The 16,268-nt window shown below is 42.6% G+C and overlaps 2 protein-coding genes across 6 annotated transcripts in view; one reads left to right on the top strand and one right to left on the bottom strand.

Moving 5' to 3' along the window:
* LOC109902263 (guanine nucleotide-binding protein subunit beta-4) overlaps positions 1–6,682 on the top strand; it is a 30,127-nt gene extending 23,445 nt beyond the window's left edge. For all 3 annotated transcript variants that reach the window (XM_020498492.2, XM_031786424.1, XM_020498493.2), the window contains 2 exons: positions 1,566–1,782; positions 2,054–6,682. In XM_020498492.2, the coding sequence (XP_020354081.1) occupies positions 1,566–1,782; positions 2,054–2,160 (324 nt within the window). In that variant the 3' untranslated portion in view covers positions 2,161–6,682. The remainder of the gene's footprint in view (positions 1–1,565; positions 1,783–2,053) is intronic.
* LOC109902262 (mitofusin-1-like) overlaps positions 3,889–16,268 on the bottom strand; it is a 27,771-nt gene continuing 15,391 nt past the window's right edge. For all 3 annotated transcript variants that reach the window (XM_020498488.2, XM_020498490.2, XM_020498489.2), the window contains exons 10-18: positions 15,576–15,697; positions 15,184–15,310; positions 14,837–14,941; positions 14,489–14,591; positions 13,659–13,894; positions 10,271–10,438; positions 9,726–9,922; positions 8,272–8,406; positions 3,889–7,761 (exon numbers count right to left, since the gene is read on the bottom strand). In XM_020498488.2, coding sequence (XP_020354077.1) covers positions 7,692–7,761; positions 8,272–8,406; positions 9,726–9,922; positions 10,271–10,438; positions 13,659–13,894; positions 14,489–14,591; positions 14,837–14,941; positions 15,184–15,310; positions 15,576–15,697 — 1,263 coding nt within the window. In that variant the 3' untranslated portion in view covers positions 3,889–7,691. The remainder of the gene's footprint in view (positions 7,762–8,271; positions 8,407–9,725; positions 9,923–10,270; positions 10,439–13,658; positions 13,895–14,488; positions 14,592–14,836; positions 14,942–15,183; positions 15,311–15,575; positions 15,698–16,268) is intronic.

The following is a 16,268-nucleotide window of genomic DNA, read 5'->3' as shown; positions in this document are numbered from 1 at the left end:
AGAAAGCCATTTCTTAAAGATATCCATAAAAAGTGTCGTTTAAAGTGTACCACAAGCCACCTGGGAGACACACCAAACATGTGGAAGAAGGTGCTCTGGTCAGATGAAACCAAATTTGAACTTTTTGGCAACAATGCAAAACGTTATGTTTGGCGTAAAAGCAACACAGCTCATCACCCTGAACACACCATCCCCACTGTCAAACATGGTGGTGGCAGCATCATGGTTTGGGCCTGCTTTTCTTCAGCAGGGACAGGGAAGATGGTTAAAATTGATGGGAAGATGGATGGAGCCAAATACAGGACCATTCTGGAAGAAAACCTGATGGAGTCTGCAAAAGACCTGAGACTGGGACGGAGATTTGTCTTCCAACAAGACAATGATCCAAAACATAAAGCAAAATCTACAATGGAATGGTTCAAAAATAAACATATCCGGGTGTTAGAATGGCCAAGTCAAAGTCCAGACCTGAATCCAATCGAGAATCTGTGGAAAGAACTGAAAACTGCTGTTCACAAATGCTCTCCATCCAACCTCACTGAGCTCGAGCTGTTTTGCAAGGAGGAATGGGAAAAAAATTCAGTCTCTCGATGTGCAAAACTGATAGAGACATACCCCAAGCGACTTACAGCTGTAATCGCAGCAAAAGGTGGCGCTACAAAGTATTAACTTATCATTCAGAGATCCTCACTGAACTTCTGGAGAGAGTTTGCTGCACTGAAAGTAAAGGGGCTGAATAATTCTGCACGCCCAATTTTTCAGTTTTTGATTTGTTAAAAAAGTTTGAAATATCCAATAAATGTCGTTCCACTTCATGATTGTGTCCCACTTGTTGTTGATTCTTCACAAAAAAATACAGTTTTATATCTTTATGTTTGAAGCCTGAAATGTGGCAAAAGGTCGCAAAGTTCAAGGGGGCCGAATACTTTCGCAAGGCACTGTATATTATGATGACATTTTGTGACGTTTTCGTTTCGACTTTTCGGGCACACAGCATTTATTCTGGATGCAAGCCGATGTTTGGAGCCGACGTCTTCGACGGTGATTGGTCAACAGTAGGGATTCTTCCATAAAGTCTTTGTTGTCATTCAACGAGAGACGACTCGTTTTAATGTACATTTTTTCATTGTAAAATACTGCACCAATAATCTCAGTTAGATGTAAAATTGCGTGACTAACACCTCTTCGGCAAAAACGTAAAAATGAATGACAGATTTCTTGAGTTATCTTAAATTAATTCGGACTATTTTGAGGAAGTGTATACTGACTACGGTGTCTCAAAATGGACAAACAGTGCTATTGCCTCTTTTTTGTCGCTTTCAAGCAAAGGTCTTTTAAGGGAGTATGCCAGCACGCTTGTTCGTTTCGGCTAGCCGAGTTCGCTTGGCGCCAGCTGAGCTAGAGCATGCTGACGTCTTTAAAAAGGAACACCATAGAATATGACTGATACAGTAACACAAATTATTATAGACATTAGATTAAACAGTGAGTATGACACAATACACTATAACAAAAATAACTTCATTCAATATACCTAACCCATTCTCTCTGTCTCTGTGGTGCAGTTCTTCCCCAACGGCAACGCCTTTACCACGGGCTCGGACGACGCCACCTGTCGACTGTTCGACCTGCGTGCTGACCAAGAGCTGATGATGTACTCGCACGACAACATCATCTGCGGCATCACCTCGGTGGCCTTCTCCAAGAGTGGCCGCCTGCTGCTGGCTGGCTACGACGACTTCAACTGCAACGTGTGGGACACCCTCAAGGCCGAGCGCGCAGGTACAGTGGGGGGAGCTGAGGGACCTAGTGCACGGATTCCAATCCCTTAAAAAAAAAAATGATGCAACCTTTTCTTGTTACCTCCCTTGAGGTTAGAGGAAGGGAGATAATGCAGATTTTTGTGCTAGGCACTCATTTGGCAGTCACACATATGGACAGCAACTTATAGTCAGTACATACAGTAGTTGGTGAAACACTGTCTGTACTATGACTCACAATGCCTCCTTCCTAATCACCCTTAAATTGTTTCTCTTTCCCTCTCTCTTTCTAGGTGTCCTGGCCGGTCACGACAACAGGGTGAGCTGTTTAGGCGTGACAGACGACGGCATGGCCGTAGCTACGGGCTCATGGGACAGTTTCCTCCGAATCTGGAACTAAACCCTCCACATCACCTCCACCTCCATCCCCCCTCCACCAACCCACTCACCCACACCACAGGGCTGGACTTGAGGGTGAACACTGTGTCTTCTCCCCCCCCCACCAACAACTCCACAACACAGGCAAAGTCCCCCCTGTCCAACTCATCCCCTCACCCAACCACCCTCCAACCACCAAGCCACAGCCAGCGCCGCTGTGGGAAAGTAACAACTCTTTCTACCTTTCCAAGTGACGTTTTTTTACCCACCTATTACACAGAGGTTTTCAAGTACGTACAGTTAGTGTCCAATAAAAAAGAAATGATGAGACGAGATTTTAAAACATTTGCAAAAAAAAAAAAAAACTGGCATCCCCTCTTCTTTTCAGACAGGGGGGGAATAGAGCGCATGTTACCGTGGTTACCGCCAAATTAGAGGACAGTCTGTGTGTAATATGTAAATGTATATATAAATACAGTATATATGTATAGCATTATGTGTGTATATGCATCATATATCCACATATAATGTGTATGTATATACTTTTGTAGTTTATTTCCCACCCTTGAGTTTTTTTGTTTAGTTTATTTTTTTTGCCTTATGTTTTATTTGTTTAATGTATATAATATTCACAGTACTACACGATAACACAATTCCGATTTTGTCACTTGCCCCATGTACAACATAATGTACATGTCAGTATGCATGTGTGTGTGAGTGTGTGCGTGTGATGGTCTACCGGCAAAGGTATACACACGTTCTATAACTATAATACTGTATATTCATATGTTGATGATTGCGGTAACGATAGGAGTTGTAATCTGTTGGCATTCCTCTAAACAAACATGGCTTTCTTTTCTAAACAGAGCCGTTGTGGTCGTTTGTAGAGACAGCTTCTAGACTACAAAGGTTAGGTTTTAGTCTTGGCGGCGTTTTAGCCCAATCCCTTTTCTAGAAACGGGTTTAACTAGGTATTGATACACAGCTCCCGTAGTTGTTTGGAGGCGCAGTCTCGCTAAGCCCCTCAACAAACTCAAACAGCGTGAAACGACGGCCTAGAGAGACACTCGCAGGGGCCTCGGGCTGTGTTCAAAACCGCTGTTGTATGGCGAATAGTATAACATCACTCCCACGCCTTGCAAATAAACAACAGTGTGATATGGAATAAATATGTTGCGATCATTCACTAATAGAGACTTTACTGCATATACCCCAAAGCCTTTACGCAGGGCCCCAAACTGACAGGGGGGGGGGGGGGGGGGCTACTGGGATCCTGGAGCTACTGGGAGCTAGCTCAAGCCTGTATCGTAAGACTAAATAAGTACTGAGAACCAGAAATGCTGGCAGTCTATACAATCTCTACCATAGGCTGGTCAGTAGAAGCATTGTGAAAAGATGTGAAAAGGAAAGACTGCTCACTATATGAGCAGTGAGTGACTCATAATTCCTTCCCTATGAGTGGACATGAGGGAAGATGCCTGTAATTGCTATGTCCTCTTCAAATCTAGGGATTTAAAAAAAAATCTTGATGACCATCAATAGGGTGGTTTAGTTGAGTGTGGAATGTAACGCTCTTGGTTCAGAAATCTCGTCAGCCACTCAAAATCACACTAGTGCCACCACGAGCCTGTAAAAAAAAGAAATGCTTGAAAAAAAAATTGTCTGTATTTAACACGTAACGTTTCTTCTCACCAAAACAAATGTTATGAACAGTTTTAAGTATTGCTAGCAAAGAAAGTATACTTGGTAGAGAGCTAGATAATGCACACATACACAACAAACTGTAGTTCAAATGTAAGCAAAGAGCACATGCAACATACTCACCAATAGAGGAAAGGGGGTATCTCTCACAATACTTTGTTAGTTTGTGCATAAGTCATTTTCCGTTTACCTCGCAAGATAACTTTGTTTGGGAGGCAACGCTTCAATAAGGGTGCCTATTTTTGAGTTATACACCCTAACATCCTAAAATATCTAGATAACAGTACATGGATTGGATCCATGTGGAATGGATCAGAATGGTCTGTGGCTTGAGATCAGTTAAATCTCCATTCTGCCTTACTGTAGATGCTACGAAGCCAATCCCATTGCCAACATTGACCGGAACTGGTCAGGAACTCAAATGTTGGGCCTGCTTGTTCAATACTTTGGCTTTTTATCTCCACCTGTAGGCAGTTCACTTGACCTCAATTACCCAGTCGCCTAATGAGGCTCCACTATTTCAAGTGGGCCCAAGAGAATGTGAAAGTAATTGTCCAGTGAAAATCTTATTTTTAAAAGTTAATATTCTGTCAACTCATACCCAAATCATGTTATTGACTCATCCTATACTCATATTTGTGGCCAAAGCTTAACTTGGGGACAAAACACTTAAAAAAAAGAATAATAATAATTTCCTCATAGAGGATGAGCCGGCCAATCAGCGGGCTAATCTTTTTAATGACCGGTCAATGCCCACACAGTTCTGTTGTTGGGGTATGCCCACACCATTCCAACACAGAAAAGCTGCTTTTTTAACATACAATAAAACAAGTGATTATAGGTCAGATTTCTATGAAATATTCATAGAAATCTGGAAACACTGGACAGTTACTTTAAAAGATAATTGTCTCCTTTTCAAATATTGGCACTGGGTAAAGAATGAGGCAGACAATAACCTGCTATAACAAAGTCAAATGATTTGCTGAAATCAAGCAATTGTGAAGCACAGAGACTCATCAGTACTATAGTAAACACTAAAAGCCAAGCTTACAGATGACCACAACCGAAGACCTGCAAACAGCATGCATCTTCCAATAGCTTCTCGAAAGTGCTGTACATTATTTTATACAATTCTGCTTTCTGTCGTACAATTTGTTGTATTTATTGATTACAAAGAAAACCCTTTGATCATTTTGTGATTTATAGTAGCCGTTTATTTGGTTGTACGTTTTTAGCTGTTTTACCTGGCTTTGCATTAATTAATTTGAGAATAAATGTAAAAGAAATGGCTGGCGGTTTATTAAGCCCCAAAAAACACATCCTTGACCTGACTTGGATGTAAAATGTATTCCATATCAGTGTTGAAATTCTCACTGATCTGTGTGGGTAACATACATGCCGGTAATAAGTGTTACTTTTCGCATTTGTGCCAATGTTACCCACTGACCCTGAGCTGTGAACTGAAAACATGTCATAATTGACAACTCATTGTGTTTCTTCGCTTGCTTACAGAAAGTGCCAGCTTTTTCCCCCTGAATCAAAATCTAATCCGTGTCATTTTTTTTACACTTGGCCTGTAACAAGGTCCTCTGTTGACTTCATAAGGTGCCCAATAAAAGAGAAGTGTCCAGAATTTATGGATATTCCTTCAATGTTATTGAATCACTTTCTGTTTTGCTTTAATTTCCCCATATGAAATTAATCTACCCATTGTGAATGATGAGGATCCAATGAGAGAAATGTAGCCCTTTTAAGACAGGAAATACAGATGGCAGATAAAATGGCAGGATGAAGTTTGGTCATTTTACATCAACATGGCTGCCAGGGAACCTTACCCAAACTCCTGAAAGCAACTTTGAAGTTGGTTGTGTTGATTCTTCAGCTCAGACATCATCTGTGACAATACAGCACCACAGCCCTTACTAGCCAAAAAAAAGTATATTCTATAACACAAAGAACACCCCAGAGGCTTGACCACAGTGCTCAATAAGATGCAACAGTATTATTACTAAAATAGTTACCGCATTAACATGTGCCTGTGCAGTCCCAATGATCAGGTTAGTTTGCTGGGACCAATGGTTTCTAGGCATCAATAGTCAAAGGTGCTCAATCTCCCTGTATTTGACCATGTCATTGTATTTCCTTTGTCACCTTTAGTTGTATTCATCATATGAAACAACTATGTCATAAGAGCAGTCGTGACAGCATGTGCTCTACTGGATGGGATGCCGAGACCCAGTCTGCAACGAACACAGCGCGTGTTGGTTTTCAAGTCTCCTTGACATACATAGCCAAAGTAATTGAAAAGCCTGAGCTTGTACTTGCCTGGATTTACAGGTCTAAGGGAAAAGTAAGTAAGTAAATCAGCATGCGTTGCGTTTACATGTGAACTGTTTACTCGTGGACTGAGGTGGAATATTATCCATGCATTGAAGCAGTGTTTTAGAGGGGTTCTTTTAAAAATCGTAAAACGGGGTAGCGCATATCGAGAGAAACAAACACACGAAAATCAAACATTGAAGTTGTGCCCCAGCTGTCCTTTTGATAATTAGCGTTACATTTTGCGATCACCACAAACACAAATTAATGCACTGCCTTTTGGCTCTGATGTATTCTGACAGTCTTATTTATTTTTTGTGTTTTAAAGCTAGTGAAAACCAGGGACATGGTGCCATGATTTCTCTTACAGTGCTATTGTGTGAAATTATAATCACTTGTTATGGAATAATTTTTTTATAGTCTTTTTCACACCAATTCTTTTTGTGTATTTGTACAGTGGCTTGGTGATACTGATATGTTGCCATGAGTTGATATTGTAACCAATAAAAAAAGCTTTAACCAAGGATTGTGTTGAAGCCTATTATGTAAAAAAAAAAGAAAAAAAACTTATGAGGTTAACAAATTACTTTTCAAACATAGTTGCTTGAATGCTGACCATCTACCATTCAGTAAAAGTGCAGTCTTCAGTTTAATGTTGTTTCCATTAGAGATTCTACAGCAAAGCTACCCCATGTAAAATAACAAACAGAATCAATGACATAGAATATTATTTGAATAGATTCAGGTAAATCAGGATGCATTTCAATTCAAATTCATCATGAAAGGAAAACACTTTTTTACAAAGTGGAGATTGTTCAAATGTATTCTCATGACATGTCAAATTAGTTGAAACGGCAGAGGAAGTTATACAATGCTTCTCTTTATCAAAACACTATCAGCCGGACGTCAGTCATTTTGATTGTTTTTTTCTGAATTCAAATGGATTTCCTCTGAATTTATGTAGGTCCTTCACAAAAAACACACACACACAATTCTATTTTAATTTTTTTTTTTACAATGGTGTAAACCAGAACAAATTCAGATCTGAATGAAAATCACATGCCTACATTTTTCTACACACAAACACACACACACTTAACTTCCGGAGTTAGTGAAAGGCATATTCACAGTTATAAGAGCAGTAGTGTCAATGTACAGGCTACAGCACCCAACCTTCAATCTCATGCCAACAGAGTTTATGTCCTGACCTTCGGAACTGTATTCACACGACTGATTCACACAGTTACACAGAGTTTGTATTTGTGTTACAGGCAGTTTGGTTTGTTGAACTAATGGGCAGTTTGTTCTCTGCAAAGTCCTTTTCTAAAGTGTGTGGAAGACTGGACACACTTCAACAAATCTCTTAGAGAAACATCTGTTCGGAGGTGGGGGAATCCCGGGAGCAATATTGTCGAGGGTGGACCTATTTTCTCTGAGTGGAGAGGGGAGGTCAGGGGGGGGAAGAGTCAATTCCATTTGCTAGGACTGAGTCGCTAGGGGAGCCAGTAGAGCCAGAGAGAGAAACCCAGTCCATTATTTATGGGGATTCAGATACTGGTCTGTAAAAGCCTCCAATTGCCTCTCAAACTCTGTGGCTTTGTGCCTGAAAATATATAGAAAAATATGTTTACACATAGACCAACATCTATTGGCACACTAATGATGTACAACCAATTATAATGAGGTGAAAATGCCTATCCAAATGAACCGTGTTGAGGTTTACTGACAAATGAATGCTGTTCACCTCAAGTGAAACTAAAAAAAACTACACACATTCAGTTCAAAGGGCATATCTCTGACCTTGAACCCTCAATACAACCAACAGTGAAGTAACCTATTGGAGCAGGCTTATAAAGACACCCAAGCAGAGTTCCCACTTCTCTTTTTCAGGGGAAATGGAAGTTAGGTTGAAAATATGCCAATGGTGAATAAATGCCAAAATGTGACAATATATTTTTCTAGGAAAGAAAGACATACCAAAGCACCATAAGCATCAAAATGTTAAATCAAATGCATTGGGGATGTAAATGTTTTAAGGGGGGGGGGTGCAATAGAGCTATGCAAGGGGAAAAGGTATGGGGTAACACTGGACATTGGAGGTAGCTAGACTGACCGGAGGGTCTTGGAGTGGCTCTGGACGGTCTCCAGAGTCTGGACCTTAGCGGTCAGTCGGCTGATCTCTCCCTCCAGCTCCCTCTGTGTCAGGTCCACCTGCTGACACAACCTCGCAAAGGTCGTGGCCATCTCCCTGGGCAACAAAGGTCAAAGCGCTCTATCACTTATTTATTCACCACTTCACAGAAAAGAGGGGATCGTGAGGGAAGTAAGGTAGCATGAGGTGCATAGATTTGGCTTTCAGCAGATTTTTTGCACTTAATACACATCAGTAGTGAATCGGTTCATAAAGCCAGAGTGTTTAGAAACATCTACATACGAGGCTCAAACATTAGTTACTGTACTGGGATTGAGGCCTATAGATGTGTCCTAATGCAAGGAGCAGGGGCCCAGGCAAACCGGCGACCCATCAAACGTTAGCAAAATAAACAAAAACGTCATGTCTTATCATTAGGTGAATGATAAATGGCAAGTAAAAGGAGGCTAATCAACATTTTAAAATGAATCGATTTGGTAGACAAGTGTCATTATTTTGACCTCCCCAGAGTTCATTGGAAGAGGAAGTGTAAACTTAGAAATGTATCTTGGCACCATAGATAAAATGTTGCTGTTGTAAACACATTTTTCAGCAATTCTACAAAATGTTTCATTCAACGGAGAGAATATTTTGCAGCTTTGAAGCAAATTTACAGCAATTCTACACAGTTTAGCTGTAATTAGCTCCAATGACTAATTTCCTCCATATTAAAATGGAGTTTGAGATTTTGGCAATGAAGCCATTTATCTACTTCCCCAGAGTCGGATGAACAGTCATTGTGCTAACGCCAGTTAGCATTGGCTAGTGAAACTACTTCTAACTTCCTTCATACTGGACGCAGAGACATAAAAATAGTATCCACGATGGTATTCTGTTGCAGTTACGCAAGTCATGATTTTTTTTTTTATACATAAAATGTCCAAATATTTCCAAGAGAGAATGCCAATAGTGTGCAAAAATGTCATCAAGGCAAAGGGTGGCTACTTTGAAGAATCTCAAATATAAAATATATTTGGATTTACTTTAACACTTTTTTTTGGTGACTACATGATTCCATATGTGTTATCTCATAGTGATGATGTCTCACTATTATTCTACAATGTAGAAAATAGTCAAAATAAAGAAAAACCCTGGAATGAGTAGGTGTGTCCGAACTTTGGACTGGTACTGTATATTGTTTTTGTTTATAATATAAATTGATGGACCACCTGCAGTAACTGACCCCAGTTTTTAAACTCGTGTCCTAATGCACACAACAGGATCTGATAACATGGAAATACTGATTGTCAGCCACTTTCGATAACTCAAAACTGGTTTAAAATAGAAACAAACCTAGATTTTAGAGTGAACTTCCCCCTTTAAGCTGATCCTTATTCCCAGAAATGGCATTTATACAGAATACAGCCTGTACTTACTGCTGGACCTGGTGGCTGCAGTTGGCACTGGTGAAGCGGACAATGAGTTGTAGTTTCTCTGTGGCGTAGTCAACAAACTGGCGCTTGAGCGCATGCTCCTTGGCCTTGGTGGTCCATGTGAGCTTCTCCCACAAGTAGAGCAGGCCGTACATGGAGGCCGACAGGGCTATGAGCCGCCAGCCCACCGTCCGGCACACCTAGCACACACACGGGTAAGAGAGAGGTGGTTTTCATTTTTTTGGTAGTGGAACTCTGTATGGGAAGCAGCACCCATATTAATCAGCTACATCTGTTGTGTTGGTTACACATCTGTATAGAGCCGTACATATACAATATACCAGGATTCTCGTAGAAAAATATTTTATTTTAGTGTGTGCTAAATATATCTATACTATAAATCAAAGTCTAGATAAAGGATTTATTTTTGCCACTTCATTTAAGATGGATTGAGATGTATGGATGCATGTATAGAGCCTGGTCCGTACTGTATAGCCCATTATAATGACAAACGGGTTGCCAGATTAGGTGGGAGTACTATTACTCACCACTCCTCCAACGATGACCACAGTCATGGAGGTGCGGGAGGTGAGAGAGGCCAGGTTGGTGGCCATGGACATCATCATCTCCTCATGGGAGAGCGCGGCGTCCTGGGGATGTGCTACCGCCACACTGGAGGGGCCACTGGAGGGCGTGGTGGACAGGGAGTGTGTCATCTTTAACAGGACAGGAAGGAGGGACACAGTAATGACAAAGTAGACATTTTTGAAAATGCATGAATAAAAAAAAAAAACGGGAATATCATATTTACATAAGTATTCAGACCCTTTACTCAGTACTTTGTTGAAGCACCTTTGGCAGCGATTACAGCCGAGTCTTCTTGGGTATGACACTACAAGTTTGGCACACTTGTATTTGGGGACTTTCTCCCATTCTTCTCTGCAGATCCTCTCAAACTCTGCCAGGTTGGATGGGGAGCGTCGCTGCGCAGCTATTTCAAGTCTCTCCAGAGATGTTCGATCAGGTTCAAGTCCAGGCTTTAGCTGGGCCACTCAAGGACATTTAGAGACTTGTCCTGAAGCCACTCCTGCATTTGTCTTGGCTGTGTGCTTAGGGTCGTTGTTCTGTTGGAAGGTGAACCTTCACCCCAGTCTGAGGTCCTGAGCGAGCAGGTTTTCATCAAGGATCTCTGTACTTTGCTCCATTCATTTATCCCTCGATCCTGATTAGTCTCCCAGTCCATGCCGCTGAAAAACATCCCCACAGCATGAGGCTGCCACCACCATGCTTCACCGTAGGGATGGTGCCAGGTTTCCACTAGACATTCCTCTGGCCAAAGAGTTCAATCTTGGTTTCATCAGACCAGGGAATCTTGTTTCTCATGGTCTGAGTCCTTAAGGTGCCTTTTGGCAAACTCCAAGTCTGTCATCTGCCTTTTACTGCGGAGTGGCTTCCGTCTGGCCACTCTACCATAAAGGCCTGATTTGTGGAATGCCTGCAGAGATGTTTGTCCTTCTGGAAGGTTCTCCCATCTCCACAGAGGAACTCTGGAGCTCTGTCAGAGTGACCATCGGGTTCTTGGTCACCTCCCTGACCAAGGCCCTTCCCCACCGATTGCTCAGTTTGGCTGGGCGGCCAGCTCTAGGAAGACTCTTGGTGGTTCCAGACTTATTCCATTTAAGAATGATGGGGGCCACTATGTTCTTGGGGACCACCAACGCTGCAGAAATGTTTTGGGAACCTTCCCAGATCTGTGCCTCGACACAATCCTGTCTCTGGGCTCTACGGACAATTCCTTCGACCTCATAGCTTGGTTTTTGCTCTGACATGCACTGTCAACTGTGGGACCTTATATAGACAGTTGTGTGCCTTTCCAAATCATGTCCAATCAACTGAATTTACCACAGGTGCACTCCAATCAAGTTGTAGAAAGATCTCAAAGATGATCAATGGAAACCGGATTCACCTGAGCTCAATTTTGAATTGCATAAAATTAAACTGTTTTTCCTTTATGGGGTATCGTGTGTAGATTGTTGAGGGAAAAGTATAATTTTTTATCAATTTTAGAATAAGGCTGTAATGTAACAAAATGTGGAAAAAGTCAAGGGGTCTGAATACTTTCTGAATGCACCTTATCCTATACCAGGGATGTTATTGGGACAATGTACTATAGGAAAGGAGCTACCAGCGCATTTGAATTTCTCCATTGTTTCACTGGTGAACTATCAGTGTGTGCGTGCGTGCGTGCATGTATGCATGTTTGAATTCAAAATATACAAATATCAGCATATCAGTTAGGCCAGAATATGAAGGGGAAGAATAAGTTCACAGGCCTAATATCGGAGAATGACAGGTTTGGTTGAAACTGTATTTTAAAAGTGGTATCGACATCCTGTCTACTCTACATTATCCATTACACACTAAAACATATTGATTAGTGTGTATTATATCTAACCCATGTGTTTCAACTGTGGTTACCTGAAAGTTCTTGTTGACCAGCATCAAGACTACTAACAATCTATTAGTCGTATATCATATCACACTACAGCTACGACAGACATGACCAAAGGTATGTGGACATCTGCTCGTCGAACATCTCATTCCAAAATCATGGCCATTAATATGGAGTTGGTCATCCGTTTGCTGCTAACAGCCTCCACTCTTCTGGGAAGGCTTTCCACTAAATGTTGGAACATTGCTGCGAGGACTTGCTTCCATTCAGCAAGAGCACTAGTGAGGTTGAGCACTCATGTTGGGCAGTTAGGCCTTGCTCGCAGTCTGGCGTTCCAATTCATCCCAAAGGTTTTCGATGGGGTTGAGGTCAGGGCTCTGTGCAGGCCAGTCAAGTTCTTCCACATCGATCAACAAACCATTTCTGTATGCACTTTGCTTTGTGCACAGGAGAAGTGTCATGCTTAAACAGGAAAGGGCCTTCCCCAAACTGTTGCCACAAAGTTGGAGGCACAGAATCATCTAGAATGTCATTGGATGCTGTATCATTAAGATTTCCCTTCGCTGGAACTAAGGGGCCTAGCCCGAACCATGAAAAACAGCCCAAGACCATTATTCCACCTCCACCAAACTTTACTGTTGGCACTATGCATTGGGGCAAGTAAAGTTCTCCCGGCATCCGCCAAACCCAGATTAGTCCGTCGACTGCCAGATAGTGAAGCGTGATTCATCACTCCCGTTTCCACTGCTCCAGAGTCCAATGGCCACAAGCTTTACACCACACCAGCTGACGCTTGGCATTGCGCATGGTTATCTTAGGGTTATGCTCGGCCATGGAAACCCATTTCACAAAGCTCCCGACAAACAGTTATTGTGCTGACGTTGCTTCCAGAGGCAGTTTGGAACTCAGTAGTAAGTGTTGCAACCAAGGACAGACTATTTTTATTTGCTACCCACTTCAGCACTTGACTGTCCCGTTCTGAGCTTGTATGGCCTACCACTTCTTGGCTGAGCCATTGTTGCTCCTAGACGTTTCCACTTCACAATAACAGCACTTACGATTGACCGGGGCAGCTCTAGCAGGATAGATATTTGACAAACTAACTTGTTGGAAAGGTGGTATCCTATGACGGTGATACGTTGAAAGTCACTGAGCTCTTCAGTAAGGCCATTCTACTGCCAATATTTGTCTGTGGAGATTGTATGGTGTGTGCTTGATTTTATACAACGGTCAGAAACGGGTGTGGCTGAAATAGCCAAATCCACTAATGTCATGGGGTGCCCACATACATACATTTTACCAAAGTACCCATCCCCATAATTTCTCACCTTCGTATCTTACTGGAATAAGGAGAAGTTGCCCCAAGACCCTGATCCTGGGATGTTTTTACATTTCCCGTACTAATGGTTAAGGTTAGGACTGTGGGAGGGAAAGCAGATCCTAGATCTGTAAGTTGGGGAAACTTCTTCCTGTAGCTGTCTTACCTGCGTTACTTGGAAGTTCCTGTCGACCAGCATGAGGGCCCGCTTTGCATTGGTAGGCCCCAGGAAGCGGTTGACCAGTGCCGTCCAGCCCATTGAGAACTGGAACTCAATGTTCTCCTGGAAGTCTGAGCAGAGCGTGGCGCAGTTCAGGTTGTAGCTCAGGTCAAATTTGCGGCTTGGCACAAACGTTTGTATCTGGCTCTGAACAGCAGGGGGCAGCAGAGGCTGCATACTCTCTGGTGGTGGGGAGAAACAAGGAAAGAAACAGACAAGTCAGGTGACGTCATTGAAATCGTCTAGATGACTTTTGATCCAAATACTTCCTGCTTCCCTTGTTCCTTGCAGTCCTCAGAGATCTGACAGAACTGTATCAGTGGAAGCTATGTAGTAGAACCCTCTGAATAGGCCCCCTACCCAATTGTGTTAGATTACATAAAAGAAGGTAGGATTTAAAACAGGGCCTTCCTTTCCATGACAGTCTCTAAACACACAATGATCTGAGAGGAATAAATGGGTGAGAAGTGCGCTGGGCGTACTTTTCCTCAACCAATTAGTTTACCCCCTCAAAGTAATTTCATAGAGGTCCATTAGATCTTTGTCAATCTGCTTTATGACTGGTTGCCTGGGCACACACACGGGATCGTGAGCCTATGAGCCTGTGTCATGACCAAACCTGAACCCAGATCTGCTTGTGTTGTCATGCCAACCCTTGACCATAAGAGTAGGGAAGACAGCATTAACAGATGTGGGACCAGGCTAATCATGACCAGGGCTAGCCTAAACACAGCCTGTTTTATGGGGTGGTGTTACGTGCTGCACCAACTACCTACCGATCATGTCTCTCTGGGAGGACTGCAGGGAGGCGTTGACGGCATTGGAGCAGCGGAAGGCCAGGTTTTTGCCCATGCCCTCTTCAATATGGCTCAGTAGATCCTGTACACAGGGTGAGGGTGGGCAACCGCAGGACATGGTCAGAGATGGAACAGTCAAGGAATGGTCATGGAACGGTCACAGAAAAAGAGGTCACTACTACTATGTGTTAGAGTCATGATGGTCCTAACCTAAATGCTCAGTCTGTTACATTAGCGACAAAGCTTCAATTTCAAGGAGAAGCTGCCATAGAAAGCAGACCTGTGTCCGCCGTGGCAGTCTTTGGTGTAACGAAAAATCAAACTCACTGATTTGTAGAGCTTGAGGACGTGGGGCGAGGGTTGGAAGTCCGAGTGGAACTCCTCAATTAGCACGTTGAGACGACAGATCTCTTCACCCATGGCGCTAGACACCTAGAGAAAACGGTTGTATTAGTGCCTGGGAAAATGTTTTTTTTTTTTTTTAAGTACACCACTTGTGGTAACCCTTGAAATGGATTGAGAGTTACGGCTGTAATAAATCCAGAAATTGTAGTTGGCAGTATGAACCTGGAGGGACAGAGTTGTGCTTCCCTGCACTGTTAAGAGGCTTAGGATGGGCATATTTCACAAACATATTGGAAAAAAAGTCATGTTATCAGAATAGCATGATTTACCTTGCTCTCCACCTCTTCTGTAATGGCCTTGATCTTCATCTTGATGTCCTCTATGAGCAGGCTGAGCTGGTTCTTCACAAACTCCAGACGATCCATCTGGTATTCACGGTCCTCCAATGAGGCCACTCTATACGGCAGACAGGAAGTGGTAAGGTGAGACACAGGAAGTCAGTGCTTCCACCAGGAAGTACACGGATTGCGATCCAATGTCCATAGCGTATGACTAAACTGCTATTACAACAGATACCAAAGTATCGTAATATTCATTGGATAAAAATATTGAATTGTAATCAAATGTAAAAGTGCTACAGGAACATTTGGCAATGATTAAACAGAAGACCACCCCGAAAGAACAGAGTGATGTGAGCGGGGATGGAACGGGGGACACCCACCTCTTCTCTGCCGCCTCGATGTTGATGGCATCCATGATGGCTTTGACCGTTTCAGTGATCTGCTTGGCCCTTATAGTGTGCTGCTCAAACTTTGTTTTCACTGCTGACTGCGAGATACACTCCTGCGAGGCCATATAATAACACACACACACGTCACTGTGAATGGGGTCTGTGAAACACACACACAGGGTGGCGACACACACAGTGGTGGTGGGACGAAAGGGGACAAGATAGACAACTGCTGAAGCAATTTAAGAATGTGAAGGAAAAAAAATGCCATTTGCCGTCAGCAGCTCTGTATCAAGAGTCCCACAGCCCCGTTGGTTCTAGGTTCACAGTAACGTGTTAATGAAGCAATAGCAAAATCATAGGAACAAAAGTCAACACAAGAAACAACAATCCTAAGAAAAGAGGATTACTATTTAAAACATAAAACAACTCAGAAAATACTAAATGCAGGCAACAGAATCAAACATGGTGACAGGGTGAACAGAATGAAAATGTAACTGAAAGAAACAGATGATCCTCGCCTAAGCAAATCTAGACTTCAGCAATGAAGACACAGATTGATGGCAATGTGCACATTGATTGGCCTAAGCAGGGGTTCTGAGGTGCCGGCTTGGCGACTCGCGATTGGTGGAGAGAGACTAGTAGTTCGGAGATGAGTTGGAGGTCGAGACTAGAGGTTTCTCT

Source organism: Oncorhynchus kisutch, linkage group LG13 (assembly GCF_002021735.2).
Source record: "Oncorhynchus kisutch isolate 150728-3 linkage group LG13, Okis_V2, whole genome shotgun sequence".
Lineage (NCBI taxonomy): Eukaryota > Metazoa > Chordata > Actinopteri > Salmoniformes > Salmonidae > Oncorhynchus > Oncorhynchus kisutch.
This window is presented reverse-complemented; position numbering and strand designations above follow the sequence as displayed.